The 17,053-nt window shown below is 68.8% G+C and overlaps 2 protein-coding genes across 7 annotated transcripts in view; one reads left to right on the top strand and one right to left on the bottom strand.

Annotated features, from left to right (window-relative positions):
- LRP1 (LDL receptor related protein 1) overlaps nucleotides 1-1,471 on the bottom strand; it is an 87,778-nt gene extending 86,307 nt beyond the window's left edge. For all 3 annotated transcript variants that reach the window (XM_068663510.1, XM_068663511.1, XM_068663514.1), the window contains exon 1: nucleotides 1,302-1,471. In XM_068663510.1, the coding sequence (XP_068519611.1) occupies nucleotides 1,302-1,380 (79 nt within the window). In that variant the 5' untranslated portion in view covers nucleotides 1,381-1,471. The remainder of the gene's footprint in view (nucleotides 1-1,301) is intronic.
- Nucleotides 1,472-3,629: 2,158 nt separating this feature from the next.
- STAT6 (signal transducer and activator of transcription 6) lies at nucleotides 3,630-16,983 on the top strand. 4 transcript variants are annotated; one of them, XM_068663337.1, is made up of 22 exons: nucleotides 3,630-3,778; nucleotides 8,633-8,763; nucleotides 9,692-9,830; nucleotides 11,588-11,671; nucleotides 11,755-11,893; nucleotides 12,003-12,055; nucleotides 12,220-12,368; nucleotides 12,513-12,644; nucleotides 12,772-12,960; nucleotides 13,036-13,123; nucleotides 13,271-13,393; nucleotides 13,547-13,639; nucleotides 13,816-14,022; nucleotides 14,099-14,193; nucleotides 14,304-14,440; nucleotides 14,563-14,709; nucleotides 14,842-14,911; nucleotides 15,120-15,245; nucleotides 15,356-15,457; nucleotides 15,577-15,660; nucleotides 15,917-16,060; nucleotides 16,132-16,983. In XM_068663337.1, the coding sequence occupies exons 2-22, from the start codon at nucleotides 8,648-8,650 to the stop codon at nucleotides 16,325-16,327; spliced, it is 2,613 nt and encodes an 870-aa protein (XP_068519438.1). In that variant the 5' UTR covers nucleotides 3,630-3,778; nucleotides 8,633-8,647; the 3' UTR covers nucleotides 16,328-16,983. The 4 variants fall into 4 exon arrangements, with proteins under 4 accessions (XP_068519438.1, XP_068519439.1, XP_068519440.1 ...); XM_068663338.1 differs by lacking the exon at nucleotides 3,630-3,778 and adding an exon at nucleotides 4,053-4,248; XM_068663339.1 differs by lacking the exon at nucleotides 3,630-3,778 and adding an exon at nucleotides 4,429-4,581.
- The last annotated feature ends 70 nt before the right edge of the window (nucleotides 16,984-17,053 follow it).

The following is a 17,053-nucleotide window of genomic DNA, read 5'->3' as shown; positions in this document are numbered from 1 at the left end:
GCCTGGAGCTCCAGCAGGGCGGGGGGAGGTCAGGGGCTCCAGCCCCCCCCCCCTGCAGCACTGGCCATGGGTTGGACGCTGCTGTCTCCGCCACGGCACCGAGCGCCAGCAGCTGGGTGCCGAGGTGGGTGCTAAAAGGGGACAGCGAAACCTTCCCCCAGATCCCCCCCCCCAATCGATAAAACCCTCCAGGCTGCCGCCTTCGCCAGGCCCTTCCCATCTGGGCTAGAGGGAACCCGTCAGCGGAAAGCTGCGCAAGCCAACTCAAAACCCCAAATCTCCGGGCTTTTAAGTGGGGGGGAAAAAAAAAAAAAAAAAATCAGCCTCCCACCACCCCACACATTAAAACATCTCCAGGAACTTCTCCGCCGGGGGTTCCCCGCTGGCCGAGCTGCCGGCCCCCAGCCCCCGGTACGGGGAGGCTGCAGAGGAACGGGGCGAGCAGATGGAGCCCGGTAGGGGCGAGACGTGCGCAGCTTGAAAAGGAGCCGCTCGGTGCGGGGCTGGACGGCCCCAGGGCCAGCGGCCAGCCCCGTTACCGGCCCCGTTACCGGCCCCGTTACGCAAGGGCCGGGGGGGGCCGCGCTGTCACCGCAGGGCAGCCCCTGCCGCTCGTAGAGGGAAAATGGGGGGGTGGGGGGTGGAGGGGGCGTCAGGGGAATAGAAGCGGGGGGAGCTGAGGGAAGTTCCCGGGGGGGGGTCGGGAAGGGGAGGAGGACGCCTGCTGTAGGATGGGGGGGTTGGGGGGGATGGGGGGGGGTCCCTTTATTTTCTCCGCAGAAGCGGGGACCCGCGGGGCCGCTCCGCTTTGTCGCAGCGGGGCCGCCGGGGGAAGCGCCGCGACTGCAGCGGCCGGGACCGGCCCCAGCCCCGCTTCGACCCCGGTCCCGGTCCCGGTCCCGGTCCCGGTCCCGACCCCAGCCCCAGCCCCGGCCCCGCTCTGGTCCCGGCCCCCCGCGCCCCCCGGCCCCAGCCCCGAGCCCCCCGGGTCCTGAGGGCGCCGTCAGCGGCCCGGGCCCGAGCGCAGCCCCCACGGCGGAGCCCCCCCGGCCCCAACCCCGGCCCCAGCCCCGGCCCCAGCCCCGGCCCCGGTCCCGGTCCCGGTCCCGGTCCCGGTGCCGGCCCCAGCCCCGCGCCCCCAATCCCTGCGGGCGGCCCCGCTCCGCAGCGCGGCGGCGGCGAGGGCCGGGGCCCGCGGTGGGAGCGCTCCGCAGCCCCCGGGGGGAGCCGTGGCGGGGCCGAACCGAGCCTCCACCGGAGCACACCGGGCCGTGCCGCCCCCCCGGCGGCCCCGCACTCACCTTCGAGGGCGCGGGCGGCGGGGGGGGAGGGCAGCAGGGCCAGCAGGCACCCAGCGAGGGGCAGCAGCAGCGGCCCCATGCCGGCGGCTCCCGGCGGCTCCCGGTTCCTCACGCCGTGCTGCCCGCGGGGCGGCGCGTCCCGGGCCCGCGCACCGACATCCGCGGAGGGAGGGGGCGGGGGCGGGCAGGGGAGGGGAGGGCCGGGCCGGGCGGGGCGGGGGGGGGGGGCCGGGCCGGGACCAGGAGGGGAGGGGGCTGGGGTTTGGGGGGGGGGGGGGGGGAACCGGGACCCTCCGGTCCTGGGCGGCGGCGGCGGCGGCGGCGCCGGGGGCTGCGGGGCGGGGGCGGGGGTGGGGGGGGGGCTGCGCGCGCCGCCGCCGCCGCCGGGGGATGGAGCGCGCGCCGCCGCCCGCCTGACGTCACCGGGCTCGAGCCGCCGCGGGGGGGGGGGGAATTGGGGGGAAGGGGAGAGGGAGGGGGGAGGGGGGACACGGGGGGGGTCCGACGCGGCGGGCACGCATGCGCGGGAGGTGCCCGGGCTGCGCCCCCCCGGGGGGGGCGGGGATGGAGGGGGGCAGGTACCGGGATGGGGATGGGGGGGGGATGGGGATGGGATGGGGGGGGGGGGATGGGGATGGGATGGGGATGGGGGGGGATGGGGTGGGAATGGGGATGGGCTCGGGGGGGGAATAGGTATGGGTATAGTATGGGAATGGGAATGGGGATGGGGATGGGCATCGTACGGGTGTGGGTATGGTGTGGTACGGTATGGTATGGTACAGTATGGGAATAGGTATGGGCATGGTACGGGTATGGGTATTGGTAGGGTATGGTACAGTATGGTATGGGCATGGGCATGGGTATGGGTATGGGTATGGTATGGGTATGGGTATGGGTATGGGTATGGGTATGGGCATGGGCATGGGTATGGGTATGGGTAGGGTATGGGTATGGCTGTGGTATGGCATGGGAATAGGTATGGGCTTAGGTATGGGTATGGTATCAGTATAGGTAGGGGCATGGTGTAGGTATGGGAATGGGTATGGACATGGTATGGTATGGGAATAGGTAGGGGTGTACTATGGGAATAGGTATGGGCATGGTACAGGTATGGGTATGGTATGGTGTGGTATGGGAATGGGTATGGGCATGGTACGGGTGTGGGTATGGTGTGGTGTGGTATGGTATGGGAATGGGTATGGGCAGAGGTATGGGTATGGTATCAGTCTAGGTATGGGCATGGTGTAGGTACGGGAATGGGTATGGATAGAGGTACGGTCATGGTGTGGGGATGGGTATGGACATGGTGTAGGTATGGTATAGGAACGGTATGGGTGTGGTGTAGGTATGGACATGGGTATGGGATCAGCAGGGCCATGGGTATGGGGGACAGGGATGTGGCGTAGGGATGGACATGGTATGGACACAGTACAAGTGCTGCCCGCCACCCCCACCCCACAGCATGAGGCCGTGGCCCCAGGCCGTGCCCCCCAGCCCAGGGTCCTGGCAGCGGGGTCCCAGCAGCAGGGTCCCGTTGGGGCCAGGCCATATTTTGCTCATCCAGTGTTGGGTCCTGTGCGTGTGGCTCATGGTTGGAGCCGTGCTTGGGCTCAACGCACTGCCAAGATCTGCAACGCTGCCGAGGCCCCGGGGACCCACCCAGGCTGGGGGGCTGGGGGGCAGCGTGGACCCCCCAACCCCAATGAGAGCGGGGCTGCCCCAACCCCGTCCCTCCTTCCCCGGCTGCAGGTGTTTGGGAGGAAGATGTTCTCCCCCCCCAAAATGCTCCTGGGACCCCGTCCCCACAGAGGGGCCAGCGGTGCCCGGGGTGGGGGGGCACGGCCCAAAGCGCCACGCAGCCAAACCCCTGCGAGCGGAGGTGGCCGGGACAGCGGGGCCACGGCCACGCTCTTACCGGGATTCCTCCCACGCACCCAGCCCCGGGTCCCGTGTGCTCAGCACCGGTGGGTTCGTTCAGGGCCCCCCCCCCCGGCCCCCAGCCAGGCAGGGGAAGCCCGGTGCCCCCCCGACACCCCCAGAGCCCTGCGGGTGCTGCCACCGGGGCACGGGGCACGGCCGGGCCTTGGGCTCGGTTCCCCCGGGGGACCCGAAGCACGGCGTGTCCCGGGGGGTCCCGGGGGGTCCCGTCCCAGCAGTGGGGGGACAGCCCCCCAGATCCCCCCCCCACCCCACCCCGGGCACCCCGGGGCCGGTACCGGGGCCCTGCGGCGGGACCCCAGTGCGGCAGCGCCCCCTGGCGGCCCCGGGGCGGCTCCGCACCCACCGGGGGGGGAAAGGAACCGAGCGGCCCCCGGGGCACAAACAGCCCCCGGTGCACCGGGACCCCCCCGGGCGGGGACAGCCCCCGGGCCTCGCTCACGGCTCCGGGCAGCTCCCGGGCCCGGCCGCGGGCCTCAAGCCCCGGGACGCGGCTGCAAACCGGGGCCGGGCCCCGGGCGCGTTCAGCCACCGAACGGGTGCGCGGCTCGGGGGGGGGGGGGGGGGGAAGGTTCCCGGTTCCCGGTTTGGGAGGGAGGGTGTGGGGGGGCTGCACGGTGGCGGAGCCCCGGTATGGGGCAGGCTGGGGGGGGCAGCGCGATGTGGGGCAGGTGCGGGGCGGCCCTTTTTGGGGGGGGGGGCACAGAAACGGCTCCGCAACGGGACCGGGAAGGGTGGGGGGGAACGGCGGGGACCGGGGGGGGGACCGTGGGGACCCAGGGGGGGGGGGGACGGCGGGGACCCGGGGGGGAGCGGGGCCGGGGCCGGGGCCGGCGGGGCCCCCCCCGCGCACCCCCGCGCGTCTCCTCCCTCTTCCTGGCGCTCGGCGCTTTCCGCCGGAGCGGGGCCAGCCCCGGGAGCCCGGCCCGGCCGCGCCCGCAGCCGCAGCGCCATGGACTGAGGGCCCCGCGGCCCGGCCCGGCCCGGCCCGGAGCGGCGGCTCCGCGAGGTAACGGCACCGGGACGGGACGGGACTTGGAGGGGGGGGGGGGGAGGCACCGGGGAGACCCCCGGGGGAGGGCGCGGGGGCCGCCGGCTCCGCGGGCCCGGGGGCACCGGGCGGGGCCGGGCCCGAACGGGAAGGGGCGAGCGCGGCTCGGGGCCCCCCCCCCCCCCCCCCGGGGCTGGCGGCGGGAGCGGGGCCGTGGAAGCCCCGGGCCGGAAGGAGGCGGCGGGGGCCGGGCCCGGGGAAGGGGGAAGTCGGCGGCTGCCGGCGGGGCCTGTGCCCGGTAACGGGGCCTTCCCCGGGCCGGTAACGGGGGCAGGGAGGCAGCGCCCTCCGGTAAGTCCCCGTTCCTTGAGGGGGGGGGGGTCTGGGGGGGGTAACGGGGCTGTCGGGGGTTACCCCGGTGCCCGCACGCCGTGCAGCCCCGCGGGCTCCCGGTGCACACCCCGGGGCCTGCGGGACGGCACCGTCCGGAGCGGGGCCTGGCTCCCGGAGCGGGGCTCCCCGCAGGAAAACCCGGCGGATTTTCAGCCCCCGGTGCCAGCAGAGGCGGCCGGGGCGGCTGCTGGGCGCTGCAGGTGGCTGCCCGCTCCGGGGGGGTGCAGGACGGGGAACCGGGAGCCTGCAGAGCCCCCCCACACACCCCGGGTGAGCCCCACCGGAGCCCAGCCCGCTGCTCCTGCAGGTGGGGCCGGGGCCGGGCAGCGGCACCGGGGTCCCTGCGGGTGTTTGGCAGCCCCAAGGCAGCGGGAGGCCCGGCCCGTGCTTGGCGGGGCTGCCAGGCCCAAAGTCCAACGTGGGAGGCTGCCAACAGCGCGTACGGACCGGGCTGCTGGCACCCCGTCTGGGGGCGAAGGGTGCGTGAGGCAAAGCGAAAGCGCCCAAACACGGCCCCAGGGCGCCTGGCAGGGACCTCCGGGGGCACGGGCTGCGGCACGTCCCCAGGGGTGGGAGCTGAGGGCCTGATCCTGCCCGGATTCCCCACGCCGTGAGTCACACCGGGGCCGGGTCAGCTGGGGAAAGCCCTGATCTTCTGTCTCTGAACCAGGAGGGCTTTCGCTGTGGGAGGGCAGAGGGCTCCGGCCGGGCTGTGCCACCCCATTGCCTCCGCAGCATCCTCTGCGCTGCGTCCCGTCCGTGCTGCGAGGTTCTGCATCCTCACCTTGGACAGCGAACGCCGGCAGCGTTTGCCTCCCCGGCAGCACGGGGAAACTGAGGCGTGACAAAGGCGGTGACAGCAGCAGGCTGCGTCCCCGCGGGGACGTGGGAGGGAGGCTGGTGGCAGAGCCAGGTGTCCTGAGCTTCAAGCACTGGAAAATCTGAGCGTCTGTCCCTGAGAAAGTCCCAGGGAAATCTCTGCTGCACCTTGCGGAGGGCAGGGGGCTGCGTGTGTCCGCCGGCCACCAGCTCTGTCCCCACTTGGCCCCTGGCAGGGCCTGGCCCCATGGGGGACGTGTGCTGAGGGATTGGGGGGTCCCTTGCAGGGTCCCTCCCAGCCCCGTTTCCCCTCACACAGCAAAGAGGTGGCTCCAAGAGGTGGGTGCTGCTCTCATGAGGTGCCAGTGGTGGACGGGTGACAGTGGTGGGACACTTGGCTGCTCTCCCTTCTGGGACGTGGACGTGGCTTCCCACTGCCCACAGAGCGAGCAGAAAGCCCATGCTGGGGAGCGGGGAGGTCAGTGATCCCCCCCTTGGGTGCCACGGTCCGTCCTGCCTGACCTGGCACCGCGTCCCTGCCGCCACCAAGGACAAAGCCCAGCGGGGTGGGGAGGTAGGAAGAGGGGGCTCGGGGCGGAGCTGCCCCCCTGCGCCATATCCTGCCCCGCCATTGAGCCGGAGGCGCCTCGCGGCTGCGGGGTTTTCCCAAGCAGCAGCTCCCAGCCCCGCACGCAAACGGCCCAGCCCCACGGGAGGGGGCCCTGTCCGGGGCTGCCTCCACCCGCTGCCTTTTTGGGGGCACGGAGCCCCGCTAGAGGGGGATTTGCGCATCTGCGGCGGCGTGGGCACGTTGCCCGCGGAGCTGGGAGCTGCGCCTGTCGTCCGGGCGAGTTGCAGGGCTGCTGGCTCGGTGCTAGGAGCTGCGGCGGTGGCTGCTTTGCGCAGGGGACGAGGCAGCGTCCCCGACCCGCAGGAGGGGTGGCCTCGTCCTGAGGCCTGGGTCTGCGTCCTGGGGCCTGCCGCAGTGCTTCCTCTTCTCGGTGCTGCAGATCTGTTGATAGGGCAAACACCACGTGGCCCACCAAGCGCCAGCTGGTACCGTGAAGTGCAGGAAACCGGGGCGCTGGGCACGCCGGCCCCTCTCAAGGAAACCTCAGCCCCAGCCAGGGTATTGTTCCAGGAGCACGGGCTTGGCAGGGAAAGGCTGTTGTGCAGGAGGAGCTGAGGAGGAAAACACGGAGTTATGGAAACTGCAGCGAGGACGGGAAGGAAGCGCGGCGCGGCTGAGCTCAAGGAGCTGCAGCGATTGACGCCAGGAGGGGACGGGGCCGTCCCCTGCCGCGAGCTCCTCCAAGCCGGCCCTGGGCTGGTGGGGACGAGGAGGAGCGCGGTGCCTCCTGCAGCCTGGCAGCAAATTCAGGCATGCCCAGCTCACGCTCCAGGTTGCTGCGTACAAGCCAGCAGCTGCCTCCCGGCGCTAAGCAGAAATACAGGTTTTAACGAGGGAGGGGGACGGGGACGGGGCCTCCGAGGATCACAGCTCTTTCCTCCTGCCTCCATTCCCTGCGCACCAACAGCTCCGACCTCTCCTGGTCCCTGCCTTGCAGGGTCCGTGGGGGGTGGTGAGGGGAAGCAGCAGCCGCTGGTGGGTTTCCCCGGCAGAGCAAGCGGTGGAAAGGCCCCGGCCCCAGCTGCAGCAGGTGCCCTGAGCGGGGCTGAGCTGCCTGGTGAGCGCTGGGTAGGTTTCCCCGGCCGTTGATCCCTGCAGGATCCGTCAGTCCCCGCAGTAAATCATCGGGGTGGGTTTGTGCCAGCAGAGTCAGGAGCAAATTCACTGCTGGGAGACCCAGGCACGGCACACAAGAGGGTTGCTTCTCCGAGCGGTGTGGGATCCTGGGGGCTTGAGCACCTCGGGGGCTCGAGCACCTCGGGGGCTCCCCTTGCCCGGCCCCAGTGCGTCGCGGCCCTGGGATCGAAGGCGGGGGCGAGCGGCCTCGCTTGGCGGCCGGCAGCAGGCCACGGTTGTTTTGCACTCTGCAATGTTGCCCTAGTGACGTTGGCTCCCTTCCCTCCGCATGGTTTCTCAGAGAGTCTCCGGCGGCTCCACCTCCTCCCTGCGCCTTGGCTCTTGCCGCACGGAAAGGACCGCTGGGGAGAGCAGCCGGCCGCGGGCGCACGTGACGCCTCCCCCTCGCTCGGCTGTTTGCTCTCGGCCCCGGCAAGACGCGCTGGCCCGCGGCCCGCAGGCTCCCGGTCCTCCGAGGGCTGCAGCCTCGCGTCCTGCTGCAGGATCCGGCCTCCACCCCGGCCGGGTGAGGGGCAGCCAGGAGCGAGGTGCGTCTGGGCCGGGTGACGCAGCGGCTCCTCAGCCCGGCGAGGGGAGCGGGCTCTGCGGCAGGGCCATGGGATGGAGGACGCGAGGGTGGCGGGGAGGACGGGAGCAGGATCTTGGGAAGCAGCCCGGGAGGCTGGGCTACGGAGGCGGGGTGAAGTCCGCAGGCTTCAGGCGCTGCTGGAGGGCGCAGGGCGCGTCCGTGCCAGGGAGGCGCCGTGCCAGGGAGGCACCGTTGGGGTTGCGAAGCCCAGCCTGGGGGTGGTGGAGCCCCCAGGTCTTCCCCGTGGTGTTTCCTGTCCCCAGTCATCGAGCCCTCTCCTTGCTTTCCATGGAATCTGGAGACCGGTTTGTGGGGTGGCTGAGGCATGCCCTGGGAAGGTGTTTTCCTTGGCGGGGTGGCTGGGGAGGTTTTGGGGAGCAGCTTGGCCACCTCGCTTCTGCAGGGCTGGGGGTCAGGGCTGCGTCTTGTTCCTGAAAGCACCGCGGCGGAGCCGTTTCAGCAGGCGCTGGGGCTTCGCGCTCTTCTTGCTCCTGGCAGCTTTGCCATCTCTCCTGCATCGAGCTCGGTAGCACTGCGTGCCACCCCGTGCGTCCCTGTGCCCATGGAGGAGGAGCAGGGATTCCCCAGAATTGCAGGAAACTGAGGCACGAGTGGGCTGCCAGCCTGCCAGGATTGCCCAAGAGGGATGATCAGGGATGGGTGCTTCCTGCTCCTCCTCTCCGCGCAGCCCCGGCCGTGCCAAGCAGCAGGTTCAGACGGCGGAGGGACGGGGCAGCGGTGCTCGAAGGAGCCTTCGGGACTGGGGGATAGCCCAGCCCAGACGTGAGGAGAACAGGGTTGTGGGGTGCCCGCAGTGCCCCCCTTCTCCCCATTCACCTCCCATTTCCCTGCAGGTAACAGTTCCCAAGATGTCCCTCTGGAACATCGTCTCCCACATGCCGCCGGAGGAGTTCAGCAGCCTCTTCGCAGAGTTTCCCCGCAACCTGCGTTGCCTCCTGGCTGACTGGCTGGAGAACCAGCCCTGGTGAGTCCCTGGCTGCCCTGTGGGGCTCTGCCCTACCCCTCACCGCTCCCACGTGCCCGGGATATGGCTGGGGAGCATCCAGCTGCCCGCAGGGAGGGCTGAGCCCCCAGCCAAGGGGGTCCCGGCCTGGCCAGTGTCTGAACGTGTGGGTGCTGGTGCCGGGCTCCGTCCACGGCGCCAGGTGAGGTAAGTGAGGGCACCCTGTGCATCCGTGCGGGAGCAAGAGGAGATGGGGCCGGAGATGGATGCGCTGGTGGCGCAGCTCGTGGTGGGGCTGAGCGCCCCGATCTGGGTGGGAGGGGAGCTCCTGGGCCTGGGCAGAGGGTGCAATGTCAGGTGGGGCTGGTCGGGGTCTGTTGGTGCCCTCAGCGCCCTAGCAGGGTCTGGACTGACTCAGTGCTGCATTCGCAGTGGCAATAACGGGCACAGCCTGGCCAGCACCCCTGCTTTGTGCCTAGAACATGGAAATAGCAGTGGGTTAATTAGCAGTGTCATGGTCTCACCCAGGCGTCCCCAGGAGTGGCCTCAGGAACTGTTTCTCCTCCGCACAGCACCATGACCGGGTTGCAAAAGGGCAGGAAATTTGACACAAGGGGGCTTGGCCACATGGGACCGCGCCACAGGAGCGGGTGAGGGGCTGCTCCAGGCCCCGTGGTGGGGGAGCACGGCAGAGGGTGGGTGGCAGCTGGGTGTGTGTGTGGGAGAGGTTTCAGGAGGTGACGTCCTCTCTGATGAACCTCGTGATCTCTCTGAGTGCCGTTCAGCCTCGCTCACAGCTGTAAGGTGGCAAATTTCCCCCAGAAGTCCAGCCGGCGCTGGGTGACGTGCCAGGACAGCGGAAGCACCGGTGTCCCCTTCCTCCCCGGTGCGTGCTCGCAGGGAGGGCAGAGGCTTCGTGCCCACCCGACCTTCTCCCCCTTCTCCCCAGGGAGTTCATCAATGGCTCCGACGCCTTCTGCACCAGCGTGGCCAGCGGGATGCTCTCGGCCATGCTGGAGAAGCTCCGCAGTGCCGCCAGCAGCGATGGGCAGCAGTGCCAGATCCTCCAGCAAGTCAGCAACATTGAGGTGCGTGGGGGGCCGGGCGCGGGGCCCCGAGGGCCGTGTCCCGCCGGGATGGCAGCTGGCAGCCACGGGAGGCAGGGTTGTTGTCATGCCTTGGGTTTGCTGCATCAAACACCACCGAAGGGGCTGATGCTCCGAGCCAGTCCCCTCTCGAGGCTGGAGCCTTGGGTGACTCGTGCGGACTCGGTGCCGGCGGTGGGGTTTTGCGGGCGCTTTGGCAGGACGGAGGAGCTCATCCGTGTGCCGGGGCCAGCCCTCAGCTCGTCGCAGCACTCAGGCCCTTCATGGCCACGGTTCCCCCCTGCCCGCCAGCCGCCGCAGCTTCCCCTCGCGGGGCGCATCCCTGCAAGCCCCTTGGTGCCCAGGAGCTGCCCCTGCGGGGACCCCCCGAGCACGTTGGCACTCGTGCAGCCTCCTCGCCACATGTTCCCCATTTTCTGCTCGAGCGTTTGATTTCTCCTTCCTCCATGCGGTGTTTTGTGCCGTGTTTCCTCCTGCCGCATGTGCATGTGTACACTGGGTTTCTTTTTCTGGGCTCTTTCTCTGTTTACTGAGACCTCTGTGAATTGCTCTCTGTCTCTCTTCCTCCCTCTGTGATTGCAGATTAACCCTTCCACTCTCTCTCCTGCCAGTGGAGCTCTTAGAGTAAGGGCTGAACGGTGCTCGTGCCCAGAGCCCGGTTGAAAACCCTGCTTTTTTGGTAATATACAACATTTGGGAAGGGGTCAGTTTTAGTCATAACTTCTGGGGAACTGGGTGACTTTCATGAACAATGTTGCTGCTGGCTTTTGAAAATATGCAGATGTTTCAGCTCTTTTTTTTTTTTTTTTTCCCCAATTTAAGTTACTCAAGAAGAGCCTCCCTCCTCCCATTGTTCCTCATCCCGTAACAGCAAACCCTTTTCCCTTCCGAGCCCTTTGTTGTGGGAGCATGGGCTGCGGGTGGTGGGAGCTGGGTGCTCGTGCTCAAGACGAACGTGGCCGAGGAAGCAGCCGGAGCAGGCACGGCCCCTCTCCGGGGGGTGCTTCGGGATGGGGCTGTGACGCAGCGAGGGTACAGCTCTGGGCTGCCACAGCGTCTCGGGACACCAAACCCAGGGCTTTGGTCCCCTAAACCCCGGTGCCGGCAGAGCTGGCGCTGCTGCGGGGCCGCCGGGTGGGCGCAGGGGGCCAGGGGCGTGCCGCGGAGCTGCCGCCCGGCCCGCGGGGGAAGCCGCCCAGCGCGCCGTCCAGCGGTTCGCCGTTGCTGTTTAGGGAAGTAGCTAATTTGGGAAATGTGCGAAGGCCAGAGGAGCTGGCGCAGGGTGCGGGGAGCTGGAGCCAGCCGGGAAATTCCTCTCCCTGGGCTTGGTGGAAAGCGCTGATTCACCCGGGCCAGGGGTGGCTGGGAACGTCTTCGCCAGGTGTAGGGCTGGTGCCTCTTGAGGGGATGCTCACAGAAATAAGCAATGGGGGTTTGGGTTTCATTTAAAGTTGCTTCGTATTTTTCATGCACGGTTTAAAACTGGGAAAGTTTTAAAACTGGAAAAGTTTTTGAAGGTTTTAAATTTTCAAGTTTTTAAAGTTGTAAAGCTGGAAATCGGTTATGTCACAAAAGAGTGCCAGTCACAGCCTGTTCCACGTGGCTGGCCATGAAACCACAGAGACTGGCTCAGCGCCCGTCGTGTTGGGCTGGGGGCCCGAAACACCTGAACGGGATGGGCTGGGGGCGGCGGGGCGCGCGTCCTGCCCTGCTAACACCCAGGGCCTTGCTCCCTGCAGAGCACGTACCGGCGGGACCCGCTGCGGCTGGTGGCTGTCCTGAAGGCGATCCTGGAGGGCGAGAAGGCCGCCGTGCTCAAGAGGGTGCGTGGCTCCTGCCCCCCCAGCGGGGCAACCCATGGCCGGGCCGTCCCCGCACCCCGCTCACCCCACTCTCCTCACCCCAGGACCGCCACCTGCCCCTCAGCTTCCACCGGCGGCAGGAGGAGCTCAAGTTCAGCCTGGGCCTGCAGCGGCTGCAGCACCGCATCCACGAGATCCAGGCGCTGCGGGAGCGCAGCTCGCAGCTGCGGGACGGCTCCGCAGGTGAGGGGCTGGGGTGGGATGGATCCGACCGTGGGGCGCGGCGGAGAACGGCAGCGCCGTGCGGGTGCAGTCCCGTGCTAATGGGGCCACCCCGCTCCGTCCTCCCCAGCCTCTCTGCCGCTGAACCCACAGCTGAAGACAGAACCGAAAGCTCCGGAGAGCGTGAGTGGGGCTGGGGCAGCGGGGCAAGGTGGCAATCCTGCCGGGGGGGGGACAGGGCTGAGGAGCACGAAGCAGCTCGGGGGGGCACGGGGCCAGTGCGGGGCCGCGGGCTCTGCCAGGGGCATGGTGCCATGCAGAGCCCCGTGGCTGGTGCTGCCCCCCAGGAGCTGCCCACCCTGATCCTGGAGGCCACGAAAGAGCTGGAGGTGGCCAAGCAGCAGGTCCTGAAGAGGATCCAGATTTGGAAGAGGCAGCAGCAGCTGGCAGGAAACGGGGCGGTCTTCGAGGAGAACCTAGCACCGCTGCAGAAGAGGTGGGGTGGCGATGGGGGACCCGCAGCAACCCTCCTGCCCCGTCTTCTCCCCAGGGAACGGAGACCCTGCTGGCCTGAGGGGCTCCAGGATTGCTGTGGCCCCGTTTTGGCTCAGGGCGCCCTTTTCCTGCAATTTCCTTGCAGGTGTGAGAGCCTGGTCGAGGTTTATTTCCAGCTGCACCAGCAGGTGATGGCAGCGAGCACAGAGCTGGGGCCCGAGCTGCTGCCCCGGCTCCTGGAGCGCTTCAACGAGGTTTTATCCAGCCTGGTCAAGAGGTAACGGACAGGGCGGGCGCTGCGGGGGCAGAAGGTGGATCTGCAGAGGCCGGTGGCAGAGGTAGCTGCCCTCGTCACCATTGTCACCCCTTGTCAATGTCACCATTGACACCCCTCGTTCCCCCAGCTCCTTCCTGGTGGAGAAACAGCCCCCGCAGGTGCTGAAGACCCAGACCAAGTTCCAGGCGAGCGTCCGGTTCCTGCTGGGCCCCCAGCTGCTGAAGGCGTCCACCAAGCCCTACATGGTGCGGGCCGACATGGTGACGGAGAAGCAGGCGCGGGAGCTGGCGCTCAGTGCCTACGGCAACACCCTGAGGTGAGCGGCCGGCCAGCGCGGGGGGCGAGGGGGCTGCGCCCCCGCTGCGCTGCCCTGACCCCCGCCTCTGCCCAGCGAGAGCACGGGGGAGATCATGCACAACGTGGTGGCCCTGGAGACCAACCCCACCAGCGGGACCTGCTGTGCCAACTTCAAGAACGTGGTGAGTGCTGCTGCCAGGGGCTGTACAGCGGCCCCGGGACAGGCTCAGGGCTGTGCTGGGATGTTGGGAGGACCCCAGGAGGGCTTTGTGGGGGGGTCTCAGGGCTGTTGGTTGCCTGGGAGTGATGCTTGGCTCTCCCCTCCCTAGCTGCTGAAGAAGATAAAGCGCTGCGAGCGGAAGGGGTCCGAGTCGGTGACGGAGGAGAAATGCGCCGTCCTGTTCAGCACCACCGTGGCCCTGAGCCCCAGCAACCTCACTGTGCACCTCCAGGTACCGGCCCCTCTCCTTGGCAGCACCGAGCCTCCCTCAGGCACCCGGGTCCTGCCACCCCTCGCAGCCCTGGTCTGGGCTGGGATGGCCCTGGGCAGCCTCGGGGCTGTAGGAGGCTGAGCCCGGGCTGAGGGGAGGGCACCCCGTGCCCAGGTCCTGTCTCTGCCCATCGTGGTCATCGTCCACGGGAACCAGGACAACAACGCCAAAGCCACCGTGCTGTGGGACAACGCCTTCTCGGAGATCGTGAGTGCCACGAGGGAGGGCTGTGGGGAGGGGCTGGGGTGAGGGAGGACCTGCTGGGGTGCCAGGGCTGGGTCCGGCTCCAGAATGAGGAGACTCCAGGGCTGGGCTGGGGCAGTCCCAAAAGCTGTCCCGAAGCTGTCCCGATGCTGTCCTGATGCTGTCTGGCCCCGCCGTAGGACCGCGTGCCCTTCGTGGTGGCCGAGCGGGTGCCGTGGGAGAAGATGTGCGATACCCTGAACCTGAAGTTCATGGCAGAGGTGCAGACCACCAAGGGGCTTCTCAAGGAGCACTACTTCTTCCTGGCCCAGAAGATCTTCAATGACCACAGTGCCAGCCTGGAGGACTTCCAGAGCCGCAGTGTCTCCTGGGCCCAGTTCAACAAGGTTACTGGGAGGGCTGGCCAGGGTGGGCAGGGGCCAGCATGGCCCTGGGGAGCCTCACACCCCTCTCGTTCCCCAGGAGATCCTGCCCGGCCGGGGATTCACCTTCTGGCAGTGGTTTGACGGAGTCCTCGACCTCACCAAGAGATGCCTCAAAAGTTACTGGTCGGACAGGTGGGTGCCGGAGAGGCCGAGCGGGGTGTTCACAGCTCCTCCAGGACCAGTCAGGGAGTGCTGGGTCCCGTCCTGGCACTGTCACGCTGTCCGTCTGCCCTTTCCTCCAGGCTCATCATCGGCTTCATCAGCAAGCAGTACGTCTGCAAGCTCCTGAGCACAGAGCCCGACGGGACCTTCCTGCTCCGCTTCAGCGACTCGGAGATTGGGGGCGTCACCATCGCTCACGTCATTCGGGGCAAGGACGGTGAGACGGGGGCACGGGGGCTGCTGCCAGCACCGCCGAGGGGAGAGCGAGGTCACCATGGCACGGGGACGCTGGGCGTTACGGGGGGCAGGCAGTGGAGCCCCGTGCCGTGTCACCCCCAGGCTCCAGCCAGGTGGAGAACATCCAGCCCTTCTCCGCCAAGGACCTGTCCATCCGATCCCTCGGCGACCGCATCCGGGACCTGGGGCAGCTCCGCAACCTCTACCCCAACACCCCCAAGGACCAGGCGTTTGGCAGCCACTACAACAGTGAGTGGGGGGAGCAGAGGGGGCTGCGAGGGGAGCAGAGGGATTTGGGTCCAGGGTGTCCTGCTGCCGAGGCTGGCGCTGCATTGTCCCACGCGGGGCGGTGGCTCACGGCTGCTTCTCCTCTCCCCGCAGAAGAGCAGACGGGCAAGGACGGCCGCGGCTACGTCTCCACCGCCATCAAGATGACGGTGGAAAGCGAGAGGTGGGTGGGGGCAGGAGGCTGTCGGCGAGCCCCCATGGAGGTGTGTGCACGGGCAGGTGATAGCGGCCAGCCTGAGCATCACTGCTGGGCCAGGGGGATTTCTGTCTGGGGGAAATGGGGAAACGGGGAGATGGGGAGGTGCTCGTGAGCAAGGACCCTACAGTGCAGGAGTCCTGCCTGTGCTGAGGGGGTCGGTGTGCCTCTACAGGGACCAGCAGCCCCAGAGCACTGCAGGGGGGGGCCCCGAGCCCCCCCAGGCTCAGATGTTCAGCCTGCCCGTGCTGCAGCAAGAGCTGCGCCCCGAGAACCTGCAGTCGGTGCTCAGCCCCATCTGGTGAGTGCCCGCCCAGGGGCAGGGGCAGCTCTCTGGGCGCGTGCTGGGAGGGGAGGGGGCTGCCCTGGAGGATGCCCTCACCTGCTGCCCCCCCCCATCTGCACTCGCAGCCCCCCTGCTCCCTTCTGCTCCCAGCCCATGCCCAGCTACCCCGCGGGTGAGAGCAACATGAACATGATGGTCCCCGAGGGCATGGGGTCCTCCTTCCCCAGGTAGGAGCAGTGCCATGATTGGGGTGGGGACACGTTGGACCCCCCACTTCCCCCCAGCATGGCTGGGCCGTGTTTCCTCCTCCTCCCCCCCAAAAAAATGCTCCTGCTCCTCCCCACAGCACCTCACCGATGCTCTCATCGTCCATGGTCATGGACCCTGCGCTGCCGCCCCGCTGCCAAGACCTTGCCTTCAGGAACCCTATGTAAGAGCGTGGCTGGAGGGGGGCACCCTGCCCTGCCCCCCCTTCCCCTGGTCCCAGGGCATGCACATGGGGGGTGGGGGGGACCATCCCCAGCTGACCAGTGCTCCCAGTGCCCTGCCCAACTGGTGCTGCCCACGAGGAGATGCGGTCCAGCCTCCAAACCAAGCGCTTCTCTCCTGCGTCCTGGGGCTGCCAAGCACCCCGGGGGAGGGAGGTGCCCCCTCCATCGGCCCCCTCTCCCCCTTTTGCCCCCCAGGAGCTTTATGACCAACCAGTACATGCCCGGGGAGGCCTCCCAGCTGCTGCCCGGAGGCCCCTCGCCAGAGCCGCGGGATGAGGAGATGCCCGAGCTGGCCCCGTTCACGCCGATGGACGCGCCGCTGCAGAGCTCCCCAAGGTGGTAAGCACCGGGGGGCTCGGGGGGGGCCTGGGGGGGCTGCCCTGGGTCACGCTGCTCCCGCTCTCCCCCAGGATGGCGCCCAGCATGGACCTGCCGCCCAGCTCGGAGTTCGACCAGTTCCTCCAGGAGATGTCCCTGGAGAGCCCCGCGCTCTGCCCCCCCTTCACGCCCCCCCTGCAGCGCAGTGGATACCCCAGCCCCAACGCTTCGTGCTGGGGGCTGGGGGAGTCCCGGTGGGATGACAGCGTGCGGCCGGGGCACGCGTGAGGGGGCTGCGGGGGCCGTGGGACTGTGAGCCCCGACGCAGCCTCGTCTGGGCTCCTGGACTTGACACGATTTGCGCCGGGGTTGCAAACTCTGGCAGGGGAGGGGAGGGAATTTTCCGGGGGGAGGCAGCACTTCGGGTGACACCCTGCCCCCCCCCAACCTGTGTATACGCTGCACTTTGGAGCACGGAGCCGCTGCCTGCCCTTGCCGCTGCCAGCGGGGGGGCCCCGACCCGCGTGGGGGTGCCCCCGGCCTCGCCGCCAAGCTCGGTGCCCCCAGCCCACGCTGCCGGGCTCAGCCCCCCTGCGGGGGCCGGGATGAGTCAGCTGCGGGGGCGAGAGGCGGCAGCGGGAACCGGGGGGGCTGAACGCGCCTGCCCGGCACTCCGCGGGGCCTCCAGCTCCCCGAGGGATGGGGGGGGGGGGCAAAGGGACCCCCCCCACACACCAGCCCGGCTGGGGGCATGAGCCCCTCGTCCACCCGGGCCTGGCACCTGCTGTGGGGTTTGTGAGCTGCCCTGCGGCCCCCCCCCCAGCCTGGAGGAGGGTCAAGGCAGGGAGAGGGGAGCCTGGGGGAGTGGGGGCAGGAAGATAAGCCATAAAATAAAGTTTTATTCCAAAATAACAAAATAAATAATCTACTGTACACGTTACAAAGGAAGAGTCGCTAATGCTCTAAAAAGACACCACACAGTCCTAACGGGGGGGGGGGGACCCGGGGGCTGGG

This window comes from Anas acuta, chromosome 29 (genome assembly GCF_963932015.1).
Source record: "Anas acuta chromosome 29, bAnaAcu1.1, whole genome shotgun sequence".
NCBI lineage: Eukaryota > Metazoa > Chordata > Aves > Anseriformes > Anatidae > Anas > Anas acuta.
Note: the sequence above shows the minus strand (reverse complement) of the source record. Positions and strands in the feature narration are given on the sequence as shown.

What these genes read in the sequence shown, in the direction of transcription:
- STAT6 (XM_068663337.1), top strand. Translation starts at nt 8,648, where the DNA reads ATGTCCCTCTGGAACATCGTCTCCCACATGCCGCCGGAGGAGTTCAGC. An exon ending in CTAGCACCGCTGCAGAAGAG is followed by an intron (nt 12,369 to 12,512) that starts GTGGGGTGGCGA and finishes ATTTCCTTGCAG; the next exon opens with GTGTGAGAGCCTGGTCGAGG. An exon ending in GTTTGGCAGCCACTACAACA is followed by an intron (nt 14,710 to 14,841) that starts GTGAGTGGGGGG and finishes CTCTCCCCGCAG; the next exon opens with AAGAGCAGACGGGCAAGGAC.